Below are 16760 nucleotides of genomic sequence, written 5' to 3' on the forward strand. Positions count from 1 at the left end.
TATTCAAGCATGAGCACCAGTCCAGATGGGATGTGACTGATGCAGGTGACATCTTTGGAGCTGGACGCAGCTGGCAGATTGTGGCTTCCTTGCCATTATGTGACTGGCCTAATTATCACTACCCTCCTCCCCTGCCGGCATATCTGCAACCTCCTCTGCCTTAATCCACTTCTGCAACACTTCTCTCCTACTCCACTTTTCCCTCTCCTGGTCTCATCTCACCTCTTCTTCTCAGTCTCTCATCCACCTTTCCTCTAATCCCCCCCCCTTCCCTTTCTCCCTCCCTCCCTCCCTCCCCCGCCTCCACTTCTTCTCTCGCTCCACTTCTCTCAACCCTCCACTCCTCTTCTGCGTGTTCAGCAAGATTGGAGACCAGTGGGAGCTTCTCCATCTCAGTGTTAAACATTGAATTGCTCTCTTTTCAGTCCCTAAAAAGGAAACGGTGACAGGAGGAATGTGGATCTTTATTGGTGAAATAGAAACTGAAATCAGAATAGGAGCTCTGCATTGACCTTAAATCTGCACTTTGTATCACGTGTATTAACAGAAAGGCAGCAAATATTTGGAGTCGTGGTTCCACACACCACAGTTTTATTTGCATGGCCACAGAGACAAATAAGCATGTGATTGGTGCATAAGCGATCAAACAGGTGCTTATGTGTGTGTTTTTTTTTTTTTTTGCATCCCCCAGGTGAGAAGCCGTACAAGTGCTCGTGGGAGGGCTGCGAGTGGCGATTCGCCCGGAGCGACGAGCTGACGAGGCACTACCGCAAACACACCGGCGCCAAGCCTTTTAAGTGCAACCACTGTGACAGGTCTGTCAAAACACAACTCTCCCTCCTTCCCTCTGTCTTGTATGTTTTTTTCTCCCATTTTACAAGGGTTATTTGAAGTACTTCCACGAGCACAGCGGGCTATGTTTCACCGCTGTGTTTTGTACACAGTTTGGTGTAGTAAAGCAGTGCTACAAGATGCTGGTAACACACCCAAATGCGTTTGGTACTGACCCAGTTTAAAAAGTGTGCTGGCAGGATTACTAATGTGTGCTCCTATGCAACACGCGCAACTTGCTCAGTGTTTCAATGATAATCCAAAGACTGCTCATTCTGCTCTATACCCACATTAGGCCTGGTGCAGCATATTAATAGTGGATCCTCTCACAAGGTGATACATGGCCTTGATTTGTAGGCTACTTTCAGACTGGGACAGAGGTGTGAAATGAGTGCAGAACCCATTAGCACTGTCACAGCTAACTGTATGGAATATGAATTTGAGTTTAAGTTTCTAGGTTGTGGGTAAGTATGTAAAGGCTTAACTGATATTAAAGTATTGGTTAATATCTGTCATACATCGGCATGAACCATTAATAGAGCCATTAGTTGCAACGTACAAACTATTTATATCAAAAATTTGGGACCAGTTTTTGGTGTGTTGGACATTTAAAGGAACATTTTTTTTGGGGGGGGGGGATTGCTGAAGCCACTGTGACCTAAAATACAGATCTCTTTGTTACTGTAACTAAAGCTCCAGGATTGCCCTGTGATAGGAGGCCATCCTGTAAACCGGATGATTCTTGGTCTAATCCCTGCAACCCGAGTGTCCTTGAGCGGAGCAAACTGGCCATCAGAGAAGCCTTGGCACACTCTATCACAATCCTTCTAAAACCATGTAAAACATAGATGGGGTGGTTATTTCAGTGTTATTGTATTTAAAGAGTTTTCAGAAATGGATCTCAAACTCTAATTGTCCCATGTCACTTCCTGCTACTGTTTTACAACGCAGAAAAGATCCCACTAACATCAACTACTGGTGCAAAGGTGCAGGGCTTTGTCACTTTGAAGACTTGATCTGATGTAATTTTCCTGCGTCGCCCTGTCGTCTGTTTAATTGTGAGGGACAGCAACATTTTCTGGGCTCCTTAAATGTGGCTCCGCTGATCATCAAAAAACAAAACATCAGCTTGACTCGGACACAAAAATCTTTACTCCTATTTTAATTACAACCTTCACTCTGTGATCCGGCCCTCGCTAACATCTCTGGGATCTCCGAGCAATATTGTCTACAGGCGCTACCACAGTGCATCCTGTGTGAAAAGGTCATTTTGAAGGTGTTGCATTTCAAAAAAAAAGTTTTTTTTAAATGTCAGGATATTTTACATTTGTATTCCTGCAGCACTGAGTGTTTTTATGAGATATAAACCCTGCAGAGACCATATTCTCTCATAATGTCTAAAAACTTACTTAAACTGACAGTTTGAAATTTGGTGAGAATACAGCTTGCTATTGAATATGTGACCTCTTGAATCATGCATAGGTTCATTATGAAAGGACAAAAAAGAAATCCCTCTTCACCTGGGGTACTTTGCCTTAACGTCTATACGAGTGTGTGTGTGTGTGTGTGTGTGTGTGTGTGTGTGTGTGTGTGCGTGTGTGCGTGAGGGAACAGAGGGGCAGGCAGTGTCAACTTAATCAGGTCTCAGCTGGACAGACTGTAAATACAGTATCCCTCCCCCCCTGATTTCCCACCTCCCCCCACTGCCATACCCCCCTACAGGCACATCCCTAATTCGGGCCCACCTCTGTCATGTGTCACAAGGCGCCCCACAACCCCTCCAGCCCAACACACACACACACACACACACACACACACACACACACACACACACACACACACATGCATGCACCCTGCTGAGATGAAGGAAGAGGGGAAACAGGGGAGACAGAGAAGTCGGGGTGGAAGATTGAAGATGGGGGGGGAGGAGACAGACCCACGGTGTGCCAGCTGGTGTCGTGCCCCCGAGTCGTGACTCATACTTTACCATCTGTCTCACCAAGTACACACACACACACACACACACACACACACACACACACACACCCATGTCTCCTGAGCCGTTCATTAATCCCACATGTGTTCGTTCGTGTGCACATGCACATGGATGCAACAACAACGACACACACACACACACACACACACATATATGCAGGTGTGACAGTAAGACAGATGACCGGTGGCTCCTCACATGTAACTCCCCCTCCAGGCCAAACAATGATTCATCTTGATATCTTCGACAGTTGCCTCTGTCTTAGTGGAAAGAGCCAGTCGGAGGGCGGCGTCAAAAAACGTCAGCAGTTGTAGAAGTGTGAACGAGTATAAAGATGATTTGCAATATTTGATGTTGTAACTTTCAGATTGATTTTATTTTAGGAATGATTGATAATTATGAGATTTCTGATGTCGGTAAATGTTCAGTTGTAAAATAACCCACACCAGCATTGTGGCTTGGGTGCCTGCATCATATGAAGTCAGATGATAATGAACGTTAGACACTGCTGTGGTTGTTCATCTTGGCGCAGCAAAGTTCTTAAACTACGCCTGTCTTCAGTTCAGACACACTTCCTGAAGAATTTTAGAAAAGTTCCAATTTGGGACTAGTTTTCTACACTTTTGATTCTTTTTTTTCCTGCTAAACATTATTAAATGAAACCTCTTCACTGAACTCACAACAGCACGTAACTTCCAATTATCTAAAAGAAAGCAACACTTCCTTTTGGAAAGCACTTCTCCTGGGAGCGGAGCTGGAGCCTATTAGTTCAGCGAGCATGCAGCAGAAACACTGTTGATCTACTCGTGGTGATGTGAAAGTAAGTCTTATTATGGCTGGATCTGTATGGTAGCATGTACTGGGGTAAACTAATCACCAGCTAAAAGCTTATATTACATGCGAGTTTGTGGCAATCAGGTTAAAATAATCATTTGCAACAAAAAAAAATGTTAAAACCCTCACTGCAAAAGATAGGCCGATGTACATCCAAAGCAATTTCATTTTTCACCGTGCAGCTATGCCCCAGTAATTCTTCAAGCCTGATTTCAGATGAGAGCCGTCGATTCATGTAATTTAGCTATCGTTTTACAGCACATGTTTTGCATAGTGCTTTTTTTTTTTATTATTCTTCCTCTGCCTCCATGCTGTTTCAACAGATCCATCTGCGGGCTCTCTAGTTATTCATGGCGCAGCTGAAGTCATTAGGAGTGCTGCTGAAAATGCTGATTATGAATTAGTTACACATATACTAATTGCGTGTGCATTAGTGGCTCAGCACTCACTAGCTAACAGCAACATTTAACACAATCGACAAAACAAACTTCTTCCCCTTGCGTTGGTAACAAGCTAACAAGCTGTTCTCTGTTTCTCTCTCTTTGGTTGCAGGTGTTTCTCACGGTCAGATCACTTGGCGCTACACATGAAGAGGCACATCTGAGGAATTCGTGAGAGGTCAGTGGGAGTGGAAGAGAGAGGAAGGAAGAGGATGCAGACGGAGTGGAAGAAAGAGACGGCGCTTCATCTGCAGAAAAATAACACCGTGGATGTCAGAGAAAGGCAGCGGGATGGCCTGAAAAAAAAACTCCAGAATTGGTCATTTTTGAGGGACCACACGGGGACGCTGACTACAGACAGAAACACAGGCTGACAGACAAACTGAAAGTTGCCTCGTCAATCTGTGCCTGACCGGTTGGTCCATGAGTCCACAGTGAGACGTCGCCACCTCACAAATGTCCCCCTGCGTTGTCGCGTGGACGACACAGACCACCCTTTGTATGCGTCGCAGAGGGGATGTCACATGACGAGCAGTGGACCTCGTGCTTGTAGTTGGCAGCTCTTTGTTTTAGTCATCCTCGCACTCTCTGCGGTGGTCCCTCAGTGAAAATATCAGCCCTGTTCATGCAGCAGTGGTCCGTGTGCCGACCAGTTGTACAGTCGTTTTTGTGTCTTCTTTCATTTGAAGAGTTCATTTTAAACAGCAGCTAAACTAAGCAAGCGAGAAAGCTGGCTTTCAATCCCTCAGACATGCCACAGCCTTTACAGTTCACCAAAGGGTTTATTATCTAATGTATTGGACAAATAATAATTTGATAGTTCTTCATCTGACCTCTGTCACATCTGGCAACTGGATCCATTTATAAATCCTTGTGGTTTGATGGCACTTGTTTGAATGGTGTTAGATTGGATTTCCCGAAGACTTGAAGATGGCAGTGTGTTGCACTGATGTGCCGTGAAGACTGATTGAGGTCATCCAGGGGGCTGGCTTGCTTTATGAACATCATCCATCGAGGGTTACTGCTGGATGAGGCTAACTAATCTACTCTGGGAAAGACTCCTCTAACATCAGCAGTGTCTCGAGAAGATTGCTCCTAAGAGTGTTCTGCCACTCTCAGATCTTAGCTCTTTTGAGTTGTCATCAGAAACTCTTTGCAAACTTTTTTGTAAAAAACAAAACGAAAAAAAAAGCTCCATTGTCTTGAACTGGGAGACAATTTGGGACTCACCGAACGCTGGCTTTCTCACGCCGTCGGAGCGTGGACAGCCACATGCACAAGCCGAAGCAGCCAGCTGACTGCGATAGCACACTGAACACAAACAAGATCACTACATATGTAAAGGCTATATTGTTTCTAAGAAAAGATTCTCCTATTTGTTGGAAAAAAAGACCACTTTGAAGAGCTCACTGGAAATGAATGCAGCCAACAAAAAACAAAAAAAAATATACAAGTGTCTACAGTAGATGCCTGAAATGATCTCTTTGGCTTTTGAGAGTGATTGGCACCGAACTAGCCACTGGGTTGAGGAGGGATTTGTCCTGTGCACACCACCCATGCAGAATTCTTCCAGTTTAGCAGCTCTCTGACTTCAGAAACAAAAAAAACGGCATTCAGCAGCTCTTTGAATCTGGCCCTATGCATATCCGAGAACATTCCTGCTGACCAACACGTGTGTCTGGATGCAGAGTACTACCCTGTTGGAAGGACGTGCAGGGAGACACATATTCAATCAATTGGGTGGCTCTCCTCTGAGCAAATCAATGTGAATGTATCTGTTGAAAGTCTGAACATGTTGCTGGGCTCGTGAAAGCACCGGGTTGGTGAGATCATACCAGACACCATTATGCTTTCTCTTTTTCACATTACAAATGAATGATTGGACTTGGAGTAACCAGTTGGTCACGCCTGGTAGCTTTTGACATTTTACTGGTCGGACTGGATCGACGGGGGGGGTGGGGTTCATGAGTGCAGATTCCCAGTGGGTGGCTGAAATGGGTTTAGATTGAGGACGGATCTGCTCAGTCAGCAATGATAACTGCCCCATCAGCTCATGAAGCTGCAGCGGAGTGGAGCCCACACGCACAAAGAGACACACACATTCACTCCGAGAGAAAGGGAATTGGCGTTCGTCCTGTGCGACCTGACTTTTGACAGAAAGAGCAGAGTTAGATACAAATACATTTTGGATTGGTTGAACTCAAGTGCACACAAATCAAACAGGCAGCTTGGACACAAGTTGATTGTCAAGATAGAGACCAACTTTATTGGGCACAGCTAAGCCAAGGTGTTAATTATTTATTTTACAAGAAGTTGAATGCTTTGAGGCAAAGTGAGACGCACAGCAGTCTGCATTTTGGCAGGGGAGACACAAAAATTGATTTCCCTCTGTGTACCAGAGGCACATTTCAATATCGTGTACGAATGCAGTCCAGCTCAATCATATCTAACGTGATCTGTCTGCGGCTCTGGAAGTGGATGCTCTATCTAGTCCTGCTTCACATAAATAGTAAACTCACTCTTTTTAATGTGAAAGTAAGCCTGACTTCCTTCTGTCGTGAACACATGGGTGATAGGCTACAATACAAACCACCTTATATGAGTTTTAACTGCTGGTTTATTTTAGAGGTGACCAAAAATTCTCACGAGCCATCCCGGTTTGCAGCGACAACCTGCTTTTTATGTTTACTGGCATTGATAAAAGTCATCAGAACTGCAAACACTTGGTTCACAGACGATCTAAAAATGTTCAGTTCAGATGGGAATGTCTGGCCGGTGAGCAGGTGCGTGTTTATCCTCCTGCTCAGCCGGACACTCCACGTGGGGGAAGAAATGAAGAATAGCAGTTTAACCCTTGGGTTGAAATTGTATCATCGATGGCAGCTCTACTTGTGTGTTTCAGTGGGACACTCTCCTGTTGAACTGAATTGTTGCGAATGTGTGGGAACGTGAAGCTGGGGAGTGTAGTTTTTTTTTTGTGTTCATGTATCCATACCAATCAAGGACAGCTAACGATTTTGGACTGAAACTCTGAATATGTTTTTTCATGCTCATTTAGACTTTTAGGAGCCAAGACATGGAAATAAGCCCGACTACAGGACCGTTTCAAATTTGCTCTGACTCCTCTTGTATGTTCGCCGGTGGTTTGAAAACTGGGATTTCAAATGTGAAAGTGTTTTCTGGAAAGGTTGTTTCATGTTGTCTCTGAGGATGCGGGTCGGTTCTGTGTCATCTTAATGAATGATTGTCAATTCTGCTGTGCCTGTGTGTTCTTCGTCTGTTTGTATTTGCACTCTGAATTTTTGGATAAATCACTTGCATATCTGACGTTTTTCTGTCCGCTTGTACACTACACCTCACACGACAACCCTTGGTGATGAAACACGGATCACAAAGTCTGTATAGTAGCTGTTTTTTAGCACAAAATGTACACACTCACGCATACATACATACATATATACGTACATACATACATACATTGCAGACATGCAAATACACCGACACACACTACACGCATGCAAACACAGATTCATACATTCGGGCACATGCACAAAAAAAAGACAAATTCATACACACACATACATACACAAGCACATCCTTCATCAACACACACACACACAAACACAAACACTTACTCTCCGTTGTCCTTGTGTGTTTTTCACCGTTTTTCATGCCACTTTGTGAGAGTCTGAGTTTCAGACCGCAGCTCCTGCTCTCAGCAGAGGGGTGGGATGAGGGTGGGGTGGGATGAGGGTGGGGTGGGAGGGGGCTACACATTACTATGTGTGACACCACCTCTGTTTCCACCAGGTCTGAATTTTAAATGAAACGCACCCCCTTTTTCTACCAGCATTCTCTCATCGCTCCCCCCTCCCGCTCTCTGCTCCCTCCCTCCCTCCCTCCCTCCTCTTCCTTCCATTTTCTCAGATATGATTCCTTTCAACTCCTCTCCTCAGTCCAGCCCCCCCCCCCCTACACACACACACACACACACACACACACACACACACACAGAGACACACACACACCACCACCTCCACCCGACACCCTGCCACTTCTTCCTCCGCCTTCCCCCCTCACCCTTATCTCCACCTTTTTTTCCTCTGTTGTCTTTCTCCTTTTCTTTCTCTGTACAAAGTGTTTCAAATTTATCATTTGTATATTATGATGTATGGGTACGATAATGTTCTTTATTATGGAAAAATGAGAAAGATTTATTTTTGTTACTGGTTTGTTTCATAATTCCTTTTTTAAATTGGTATTGTAATATCTCTATGCAAGGAACTGTTCGGTGAATCGTTTTTATTTAAGAATGTAATTATGTGTAATAAATGGTAGAAGCAGTTTGGCATGGAGTATTCATGGTTCTTGGCTGGTCTGTTAATGGAAGTTTCATCCAATAACAATGTCCAGCTAATCATCCATCTTCACGTTGAATATTTTGAGATTTCTTATCAAGTTTCTATCACAGAGCCATTCAGTTTGTTAACAATAAGCACCTGGAGTGCAGCAAATACCCTTTCACTTTTCTTCTCACTGACCGCAGCACTTTTAAAGACCGGCTCATTTAGTTTCGCTGCAGTTTAATGTGCAAACTGACTTGGTAAAAGTGGGCAGGGATATTCAGTTACACCTTATTTCTGCAATTTGCAACAAATCCCCTTTGATTGAATAAAAATGCCTATGATTTATCGTTCGCTCTGATCGAACACAGGAAATGGGTCAGAATACCTTCACTTTGCTTGAGTGCACACTCGTTGTCTCCCTCCAAGGGAGCTACGGCATGTTAATTACATCTGTTACCAACCAAGGTGATGACTTCTCCGCTATTCCTGCCTTTTGACCATGACTAGCTGATAAAAGGGTAATCGAATAACTAATGGCTAATTAGGGAGTAATTACTCCTTGGTAAATGGTCCTATGCAGTGTATTAATTCTCCTTGGGTCTGGCAGTGAGAAACTCCCATAAGGTTTTTTGTTTCATTTAATGCTCCCTAATTGAAATGGGCACCCTCATCAAGAAGCTTACATGTATCTGTCGAACTTAATGTTCTTTTATCTGTAATTACAGACAGACTGCATATTATCTACCTAACTACACCTACTACGTCAATCGCGGCGACATGTTATGAAATTAGAAACCATGGAATCATTTTTCAATAAAGGTCACATGTCCCATGAGCACTTTTCAATCGTCATTTCACTCCATGTGATGGAAATGAGGTTGCATGTGAGTTCACAGCAGAGCTAAATGGTCTTAATGTGTTCCGGCAGCGAAAGGGCCACATTCACATCAGGATGTATTCATAAAGGTTAACACACACACATTCATGAACACACACATTCATGAACACACACCGTCACTCAGGTGATGCTGTGTATCTGTAGGCAGTGGGCAACCTTTTTTTATTCTTATGTTCAAGTCTGCTGCAGTCTCGGTAAGACCAAGAGCTTATTGCTTTGCAACCCATCAAATACCTGTTGAGGTACTTCACTCCAAACCACACGTGAACCTCACAGTGGTGCTGGAGGAAAAGTATCTACACAGCCAGTAGGTGTTATTCTTTTCTCTGGCATCCTTGAGTGTCAAAGTTCATCACAATCATTTCAATAGTTGTTGAGATACAGTATCTCTGTCTGACCAGTCAACAGGATGATCTTAGGATGTAAGGATGTACTTTAGGTCACAGTCTAATGAACCTGATGTAATGCAAGCACTCATTTTGGTCAATATCTTCAAACTATGTGGGATCAAACAGTTAAAAATTAAATTAAAACAAGTACACACTCCAAGCATATTCTCCTTTTCTAATAGCACTTGACAGTTGGTGAATTTAACAGAACTAATGCAGACACACTGTGGAGAGAGGTGGATTTGTTATCCATCTAATTACACAAGGCATCCCAAGCAGAATAATCTGAATAATAGAAAAGCTGAATTGATAAACACAGCTGTTGAATGCTTGGTTACAAGTACTCAGTCACCCTGTCCCCTCTGCTGTTTCCTATCATCCGCATCAAATGATAACACCTGTGTAAATCTGGTAGAACAATAGGATTAAATCATCCGATCTTATTTTGTTTTGTCATTCTAAACATGCATGTACAGCATTTTAATTTAGACTTTTACTAAAAGACGTTGACATTCATGTGTACGCACCATTTCCTCCATGCTTTATATGCACAAAATGCTCCCAGTTATTGGTATCTCTAGATATCCAGAGTTTAAATTCATTTTGAAGACTTGAACATTGAAAGTTTCCATTTAAAATATTTTTTAAATGGAAATTAAAAAAGCAAAATGTAACATGATAAAAAAAAAAATTAGAACCGCAGGACAGGTTTTTTTCAGTCTTTTCAAGCATAGTGTGTCATTGTTCAGTATCCTGCAGGCTTATGTGCTTGCCCTTGAATCGTCTCTGCTCTGCCATTCACCCACAAAACACCTGAGCGCATTTTAGAGACGCCGTCTTTGTTTTATATACAATGATTCAGCCGTAGCTTCTGCCATTGAGGGAAGGTATAAATGTTACGAAGCGCTGAAATGAAGCCTCTGTAATGGAAGGAAAACTGATTCTTCAGGCGAATCAGTGATTCACCTAACCAGTAGTACATAAAGCGCTTTCTTCATGTGGTTGTGCAACAGAAGATTTGAGCGAGGGAGCTGCCAAGGCCTGTGGGTGTCTTGTAGGCGTCTGGCAGCCATATAGCGATTCTATTGTCACATCTGGCAATGTGGAGATGCCAGCACACTGGTAAGCAGCTACAAGTACAAGCAATCTCATTCCATGCTCATACCTGCACTCTGTTTCTAACTCGGGTAATAACAAGAACTCCTCACAAAGATTACAAACTACTTAGTAGCTGATCTGCATAGAGTCAAGCTTCGGTCTTCAGCCTCAACATTTTCAGCTGAAATGCCAACACAGATCATCTAAAATCAAAATGAGACTTGTCCTACAAAATGGTTGTGAGCCATGAATTGTTTGATTCAATGCCACAAGCAACCGAATGCAGGTGTGTTTTTCCAATTATCGGGAATATGTCGAAGTGGCCCTCTGTAATTAAAGCCTAATCATGATGGCGGATTCAGAGAAGCATCCTCATCAAGCTTTCATTAGTCTGTCCCCTTGTGATGCCCAGCAACAACCCAACCCCCCTCAGGAATGCTCAGATAGCCTCTTTCCCAAATCAAATTCTATTATGTTGTGTTTTTTATTTTTGATAAAAGTCTATCTCAAGTCTAAAAGTGTCTATCTGCACTACAGTATATAACTGCAGCAAAAATAAAAAGTGAGAAGAGAAAAACCGTCTATTGTTGAGCCTTAAAAGCAATCTTCTAAAACAGTCTTTTGAAAGAAAACAGAATGCTGCATTGGAATCGAGCAAAACTACACTTTATTTGAGAATTTTATTTTTATTTTTACTCGAAACAAGGTGTGCTCTCAAATCATTTTCACTTGTTTCAAGAAAATAAGGTAGTTAGGACTCAATAATAGACCAAAATGAACACTTAAACTGACTTTTACCATCTATGAAGCTGTTATCTTACGAAAAAAGAATTCCATATCAGCCCAAATAATTTTTTTTTTTTAGCTCATTATGGATCCAAACTCAGCACCAAAAACCCCAAAACAAAACAATTATGTGGATTTACCCTACATGTACAAAAGCTGTAATTAAAAAAAACAAAACGCTGTATTCCAGCTGAGGCGATGCATAATGTGTAGGGATATGCACGTTTTCCACCCTCCAGCTTCTGAAAGCTCTTACACTTTTGATTCGAATGAAACTACAGGCGAGTTCTTGTGTTTGGAGAGATGCTGAGCAGCTGGATGGACTGATGGTCTTGTGCTCCGAGACAGATCAACCGGAGCACCGTGTGAGAGCACCTGGCACTCCTATGTGCTGCCTGTTTGACAGACAGCACAGACACCTGGAAGCCCAATGAGAGAGCGCAGTGTAAAAGCCACTGCTGCTCTACAGGGCCATGCATTATGCAGGAAGCTCTCTTTCTCTCTCTCTCTCTCTCTCTCTCTCTCTCTCTCTCTCTCTCTCTCTCTCTCTGCCCCCTGCTCTGCGGTAAAAATAGATCAACAGACCTGAGCATTCAGCTCTTTTTTTTTATGCTTCTCACTTTCACTTGGATCTCACCAGGTGCAGCGGCTCTTGGCTCCCTCCTCACATTTCTTTCACCTGAATGTTTGTGTACTCGTGTGTGTGTGTGTGTGTGTGTGTGTGTGTGTGTGTGTGTGTGTGTGTGTGTGTGTGTGTGTGTGTGTTTAAACACATGTTTGCACACACGTTGGACTGTGTGTGTCTGCGTGTGTGTGCATGTCAACCAGGGTTGTTGTTTTTTGTTTTTTTTTATCAGTTTGCCACTGCACTCAACTTTCAATAGAAGTGGGATATTAGTCTCACAGTTGTGTTTCCAGCTCTTATGGTGGGAAGGATGTGGAGAAGATATTGTTTCCAGCAATAACGACCATGCTTTAAGGTCAAAATTATGTGGACTGTGGAAAAAAAGCAGTGCACCATGCCTTGCAGCACCTCCTAGCATGTGGTGGAGGACCTGCACGTCCATGACCTTTTTTTTTTTTTGTATATTCTCCTAATATTTTACCAGTAAGTGGTTAAGAGTGTGTAACCAGAATAAATTAATCTGGGATCTTAATTATTATGTTTTGGAACTATGTTACTGTCCCCTGTCCTAAGGCGCGTTTTGTAAGAATGATGATATTCACCATTGTAGCTTTTTGCATGAAGTGGCAGCTGACAACTACTTTTAACAAAATATCCACACGAGTGTAAGCCAAACTGCTGCTGGAATGAGAAGACCAACATTAAAGTGGTAGATTTCTAGTGGATAATTGCATTCATCTGTAAGTATGCATCAGCATACAGCATGCATGCACACAGTAAGCGTAAAGGTCTCCTGTTGCAGAGTGCAAAGGCTCCCTGAAGACCATTGATCCGTGTCGATGACCACAGAGGTCTCCAACTCCTCCCCGATTGCCATTCTGCTGCTAATTAAACAGTCCTGCTTAACGAGTTCACGTTGATAACAAGGTTGAAGGGAAAGGTCACCCCATCACGCTCGCTTCAACTGGACACCGTCAATAACAACCCTGCCTGAGAGGACAGGTGCACACACACACACACACACACACACACACACACACACACACATACAGGAGTAATCATCTAGAAGTTAGAAGAAAGAAGCAAAGCATTTTCTTTTCTAATGAGAAATACAGATGAATGAGAATATGCTGGTGCAGAATTGACTTCTTTTGTGCTCGCTTGTCTTATATAAGCAGAATTTGATTTCTTTGAGCAACAGCACACTCTTCAATGACTACATGTTTTATCTGTTTTTTCCATTCAGATAGAAGTTTTGTGTCCCCTCTCTTACAGTTTTCTTTTTTTGGGGGGGGGAGGGGGGGTCCTTTAACTGTTCATCCTTTGAAAAAGCACTCAGACCATCCTGGGAAACTAAACTTCCCCAGTGAAGCTCAGACTAATGAAATTCATTTTTTGCATTACTAGCACTTCATGGTACTGGAGATTATGCATGTTTCCGTGCCCGTTATTTATAAATTTGCATTACTCATAAAACATTTTCCTAAGAATACATTAGCTTAAACAAATAGTTAAATCTTGAAAGCCAACTTGAAAAGAGTTAAGGCTTGACTGAAATGGACAATCAATCAGTGTGGATGTTTCTTCAGCTTTACTGTTTAGTCAGAAGTTACATCTTAAAGTAGCTCACAGGGATTGTGTGGAAATCTATTTTTTTTTATTGAGGCTTATGCAGGGAATATTTGAAAGGTAGTCTGCCTGTTAAAAAGCAATGACATGCTATGTTTTGGGGGTGAAATCTGACTGGGGAGAAGATTAAGAAAATATGAACATAGAGGAGAAATGTTGCAGTTTCTATCACCTGTTTTTAGTTGCCCAGAAGGATAAACAAAACCTAGATATTGGAATCAACCAGAGTTGCAGGAGGATATTTTAATATCTGCGGCAATACTTGTCAAAAAAAAAGTAATTTTATCTTTGAGGAAATTAATTACGATAATTCAGCAATAAATAGAAGAGACACAGATGTGAATAGAATTGTACACATTTTGTTTGAATGTCTCCCAAACTAGACTTTCTTCAACACAAGACCTCGTTCAATCACAAGAAAGTGCTATTTCTGTATTTTTCCAGCGAGTCTGTAAATGTCCAGAGAAAGCCAGCGCCAGACACACAAACCCACGACCTATATATACTATCTGGCCCTCTCATCGTTTATCTTACCGCGGCAGAATCAGGATAGATCGGTTCAATTAGACTGGCCTTTAATGTAATCTGTTTAATCCATTTCTATCATCAAAGCCAATACCTACCTCTCTCCTCAGAGAGTGGGATTAGCCCTCCGAGTGCATCTGCGAGCGAGCGTCTCGGCTATAAAAACGCAGCCTCAGAGTCAATCAGATCGCCTCGATACTTGCGATATTTGTTCTTTTACAACTGGCTGTGAAGAAAACAGAGTGTCTCCAGTGAAGTTTTAATGGAGGAAGATTTAAGATGTTCATATCCGACCAGAGATTGCAAACACTGTTTGGCACAATGCCCAGTGCCACAGTAAAAAGACACCGGGAAGACTTGGCTTCCTTTTTTTTATTCTCTTAAAAGAACTGGGAATGAGTGCATTTCATATCTTTAACGGAAAAACACAGCGTCCAGTTGCACCAAGGATATAGAGTTGCCATGACATTATTTCATTGATGTATATAAATGGGAAAATGTGTGTTTCACATGATTAGAAAAAACCAGTAAAGTTAACCTGACCAATTTGGGAACATCTGCAGTTTGACCAGGCATCTAAAGTTTAACCAAGCTGCAGTTTTGGTGTCTGTCCCGACTTCGATTTGAAGGTTTTCATGCCACTTTTATTTAAAAGCCTGTGTTTAAGGACTCAGGGGTCTGTGAAACCTATTCAAAAGCCATGACAAAAAAAAAATATCTCCCCCACCAAAAAAAAATTGCATGGCTTTCAATGCGGCAACAAGACTGTTTTCTAAAATTCATGGATTTCATCCAACAGCTGCAATCTGCTTCTACCTGCTGAGATTTCCGCAGGGAAGTGGGATTTTATACTCAATCCCCGTCTATCCACCCCCCTCCCCTGCATGTATTCGCACTGTCAGGAGAAAGAAAAAAAAAAAAATCAGTGTGCAGGTATTTACAACTGCACACACACACAGACGCGCGCGCGCGCACACACACACACACACACATATATTCTTTTGGGCTGAATTTTTTAAGACGTATACTTTGCATACATTGCAATTCCTGACTTGTTACTTACAAATGTGGAAACCCCTAAATGGGTAACATCAGTAATTTTTTTTTCCCCCAGCACCTGCCTTCATGAAAAAGCCCATTTTAAATACCGTTTTTGTAATAATTTATCCTCCTAGCGTGGATTACCTGTGTGATTGCTTTCCAGGAGAATTCCCCACACAGCATTAGCAACACTGCTCGTCACAGTCGATGGAAGCGCTCCCAGAGCTCTTTTTCACTGTCGGGAAGGCGTGCAGATATTAAAGCAACACATGTGGCGGCTCGTCTGAGTCCATTGACTTTGTGTTTTTAATGGCCCCTGTGTGTGTTTGCGCGGAAATGTGCGCGGACACTGTAATAAGTGTAAAGACTTGGTGATGAATTGGTCATGTCTGGGTGCGCGCATGACAACGGTGTCCTCCAAAGCACGGTTCAGACACACAGCTGTCCTCCAAAGCACGGTTCAGACACACAGCTGCAGCAGCGGACACTGGTTTGATCAGATCTGATTGATTGGACGACACGAAGGCAGGGCTCTACATAGCAACATGGTGGGGTTAAGGGTTTGGGGGGCTCCTGTGGTGTGTGTGAGGAAACCCTATGCCCTCCTACCCCCCTCCCCTCCCCTCTCTTTGTTAACACGAGTCCCATTGCAAACCATATCTGACAATGGATATTGATCAGGCGAACGGGAAGGATCAATGCTTGTTGATTGGGCAGAAAACACAAGACCGTGCGCCTACAGGTTCAGGAGTGTTTAAAGGGCTTCCATCTTAAATCGTTGGATTGGAGTTTAACAGATTTTGTTACTTTATCCAAGTCAAACTGCTACGAGAACAGATTCAATGTTTCCGGTTGTATTTTTGATCAGACTTTTTAGCCATGCATTTGTTGTCTCCGAACACTCTTTTGACTCTGGCTCATACATCAATATGCCATGCTATGTGAGATTAAATAAGGGGATCAACTGCAAATATTAAATGATACTTCATTTCCGTCATCCCAACTATCAGCTCTCCATTTTTGCACCCGGCGTCATAACTGTCTGTGCACTTACTGCCATCTGCTGGTTTTTACATGTAAGTGCACGCACGTGAACCCACACCAGCAATCCATGTATAGATGAAACATACGAGTCTAACCAAAAGCTGCAGCATACATGTGCTATATTTGAATAGAGGCAGACAAAAACCCTGGAAGCTGTCTGACTGCAAATTTATTTTTGTATTGTGCATTTAGTATGTTAAGGTGTTTTATGTCGGGTTTTTTTTAGTCAGCAGTTGCTTCTGATCTCCAGCTGCGATTATGTTAGGCATAACCTAAAGACC

General features: G+C 42.7%; 1 protein-coding gene across 1 annotated transcript in view; it reads left to right on the forward strand.

Moving 5' to 3' along the window:
- The window catches only part of LOC138206975 (Krueppel-like factor 7), a 33563-nt gene extending 25744 nt beyond the window's left edge, over nt 1–7819 (forward strand). The window contains exons 3-4 of the mRNA XM_069163920.1: nt 692–815; nt 4211–7819. Of these exons, the coding sequence (XP_069020021.1) occupies nt 692–815; nt 4211–4262 (176 nt within the window). The 3' untranslated portion in view covers nt 4263–7819. The remainder of the gene's footprint in view (nt 1–691; nt 816–4210) is intronic.
- Nucleotides 7820–16760: the final 8941 nt, after the last annotated feature.

Source organism: Embiotoca jacksoni, unplaced genomic scaffold (genome assembly GCF_022577435.1).
Source record: "Embiotoca jacksoni isolate LCO1_2020_lvr unplaced genomic scaffold, fEmbJac1.0.p SCAF_30, whole genome shotgun sequence".
NCBI classification, from domain to species: domain Eukaryota; kingdom Metazoa; phylum Chordata; class Actinopteri; family Embiotocidae; genus Embiotoca; species Embiotoca jacksoni.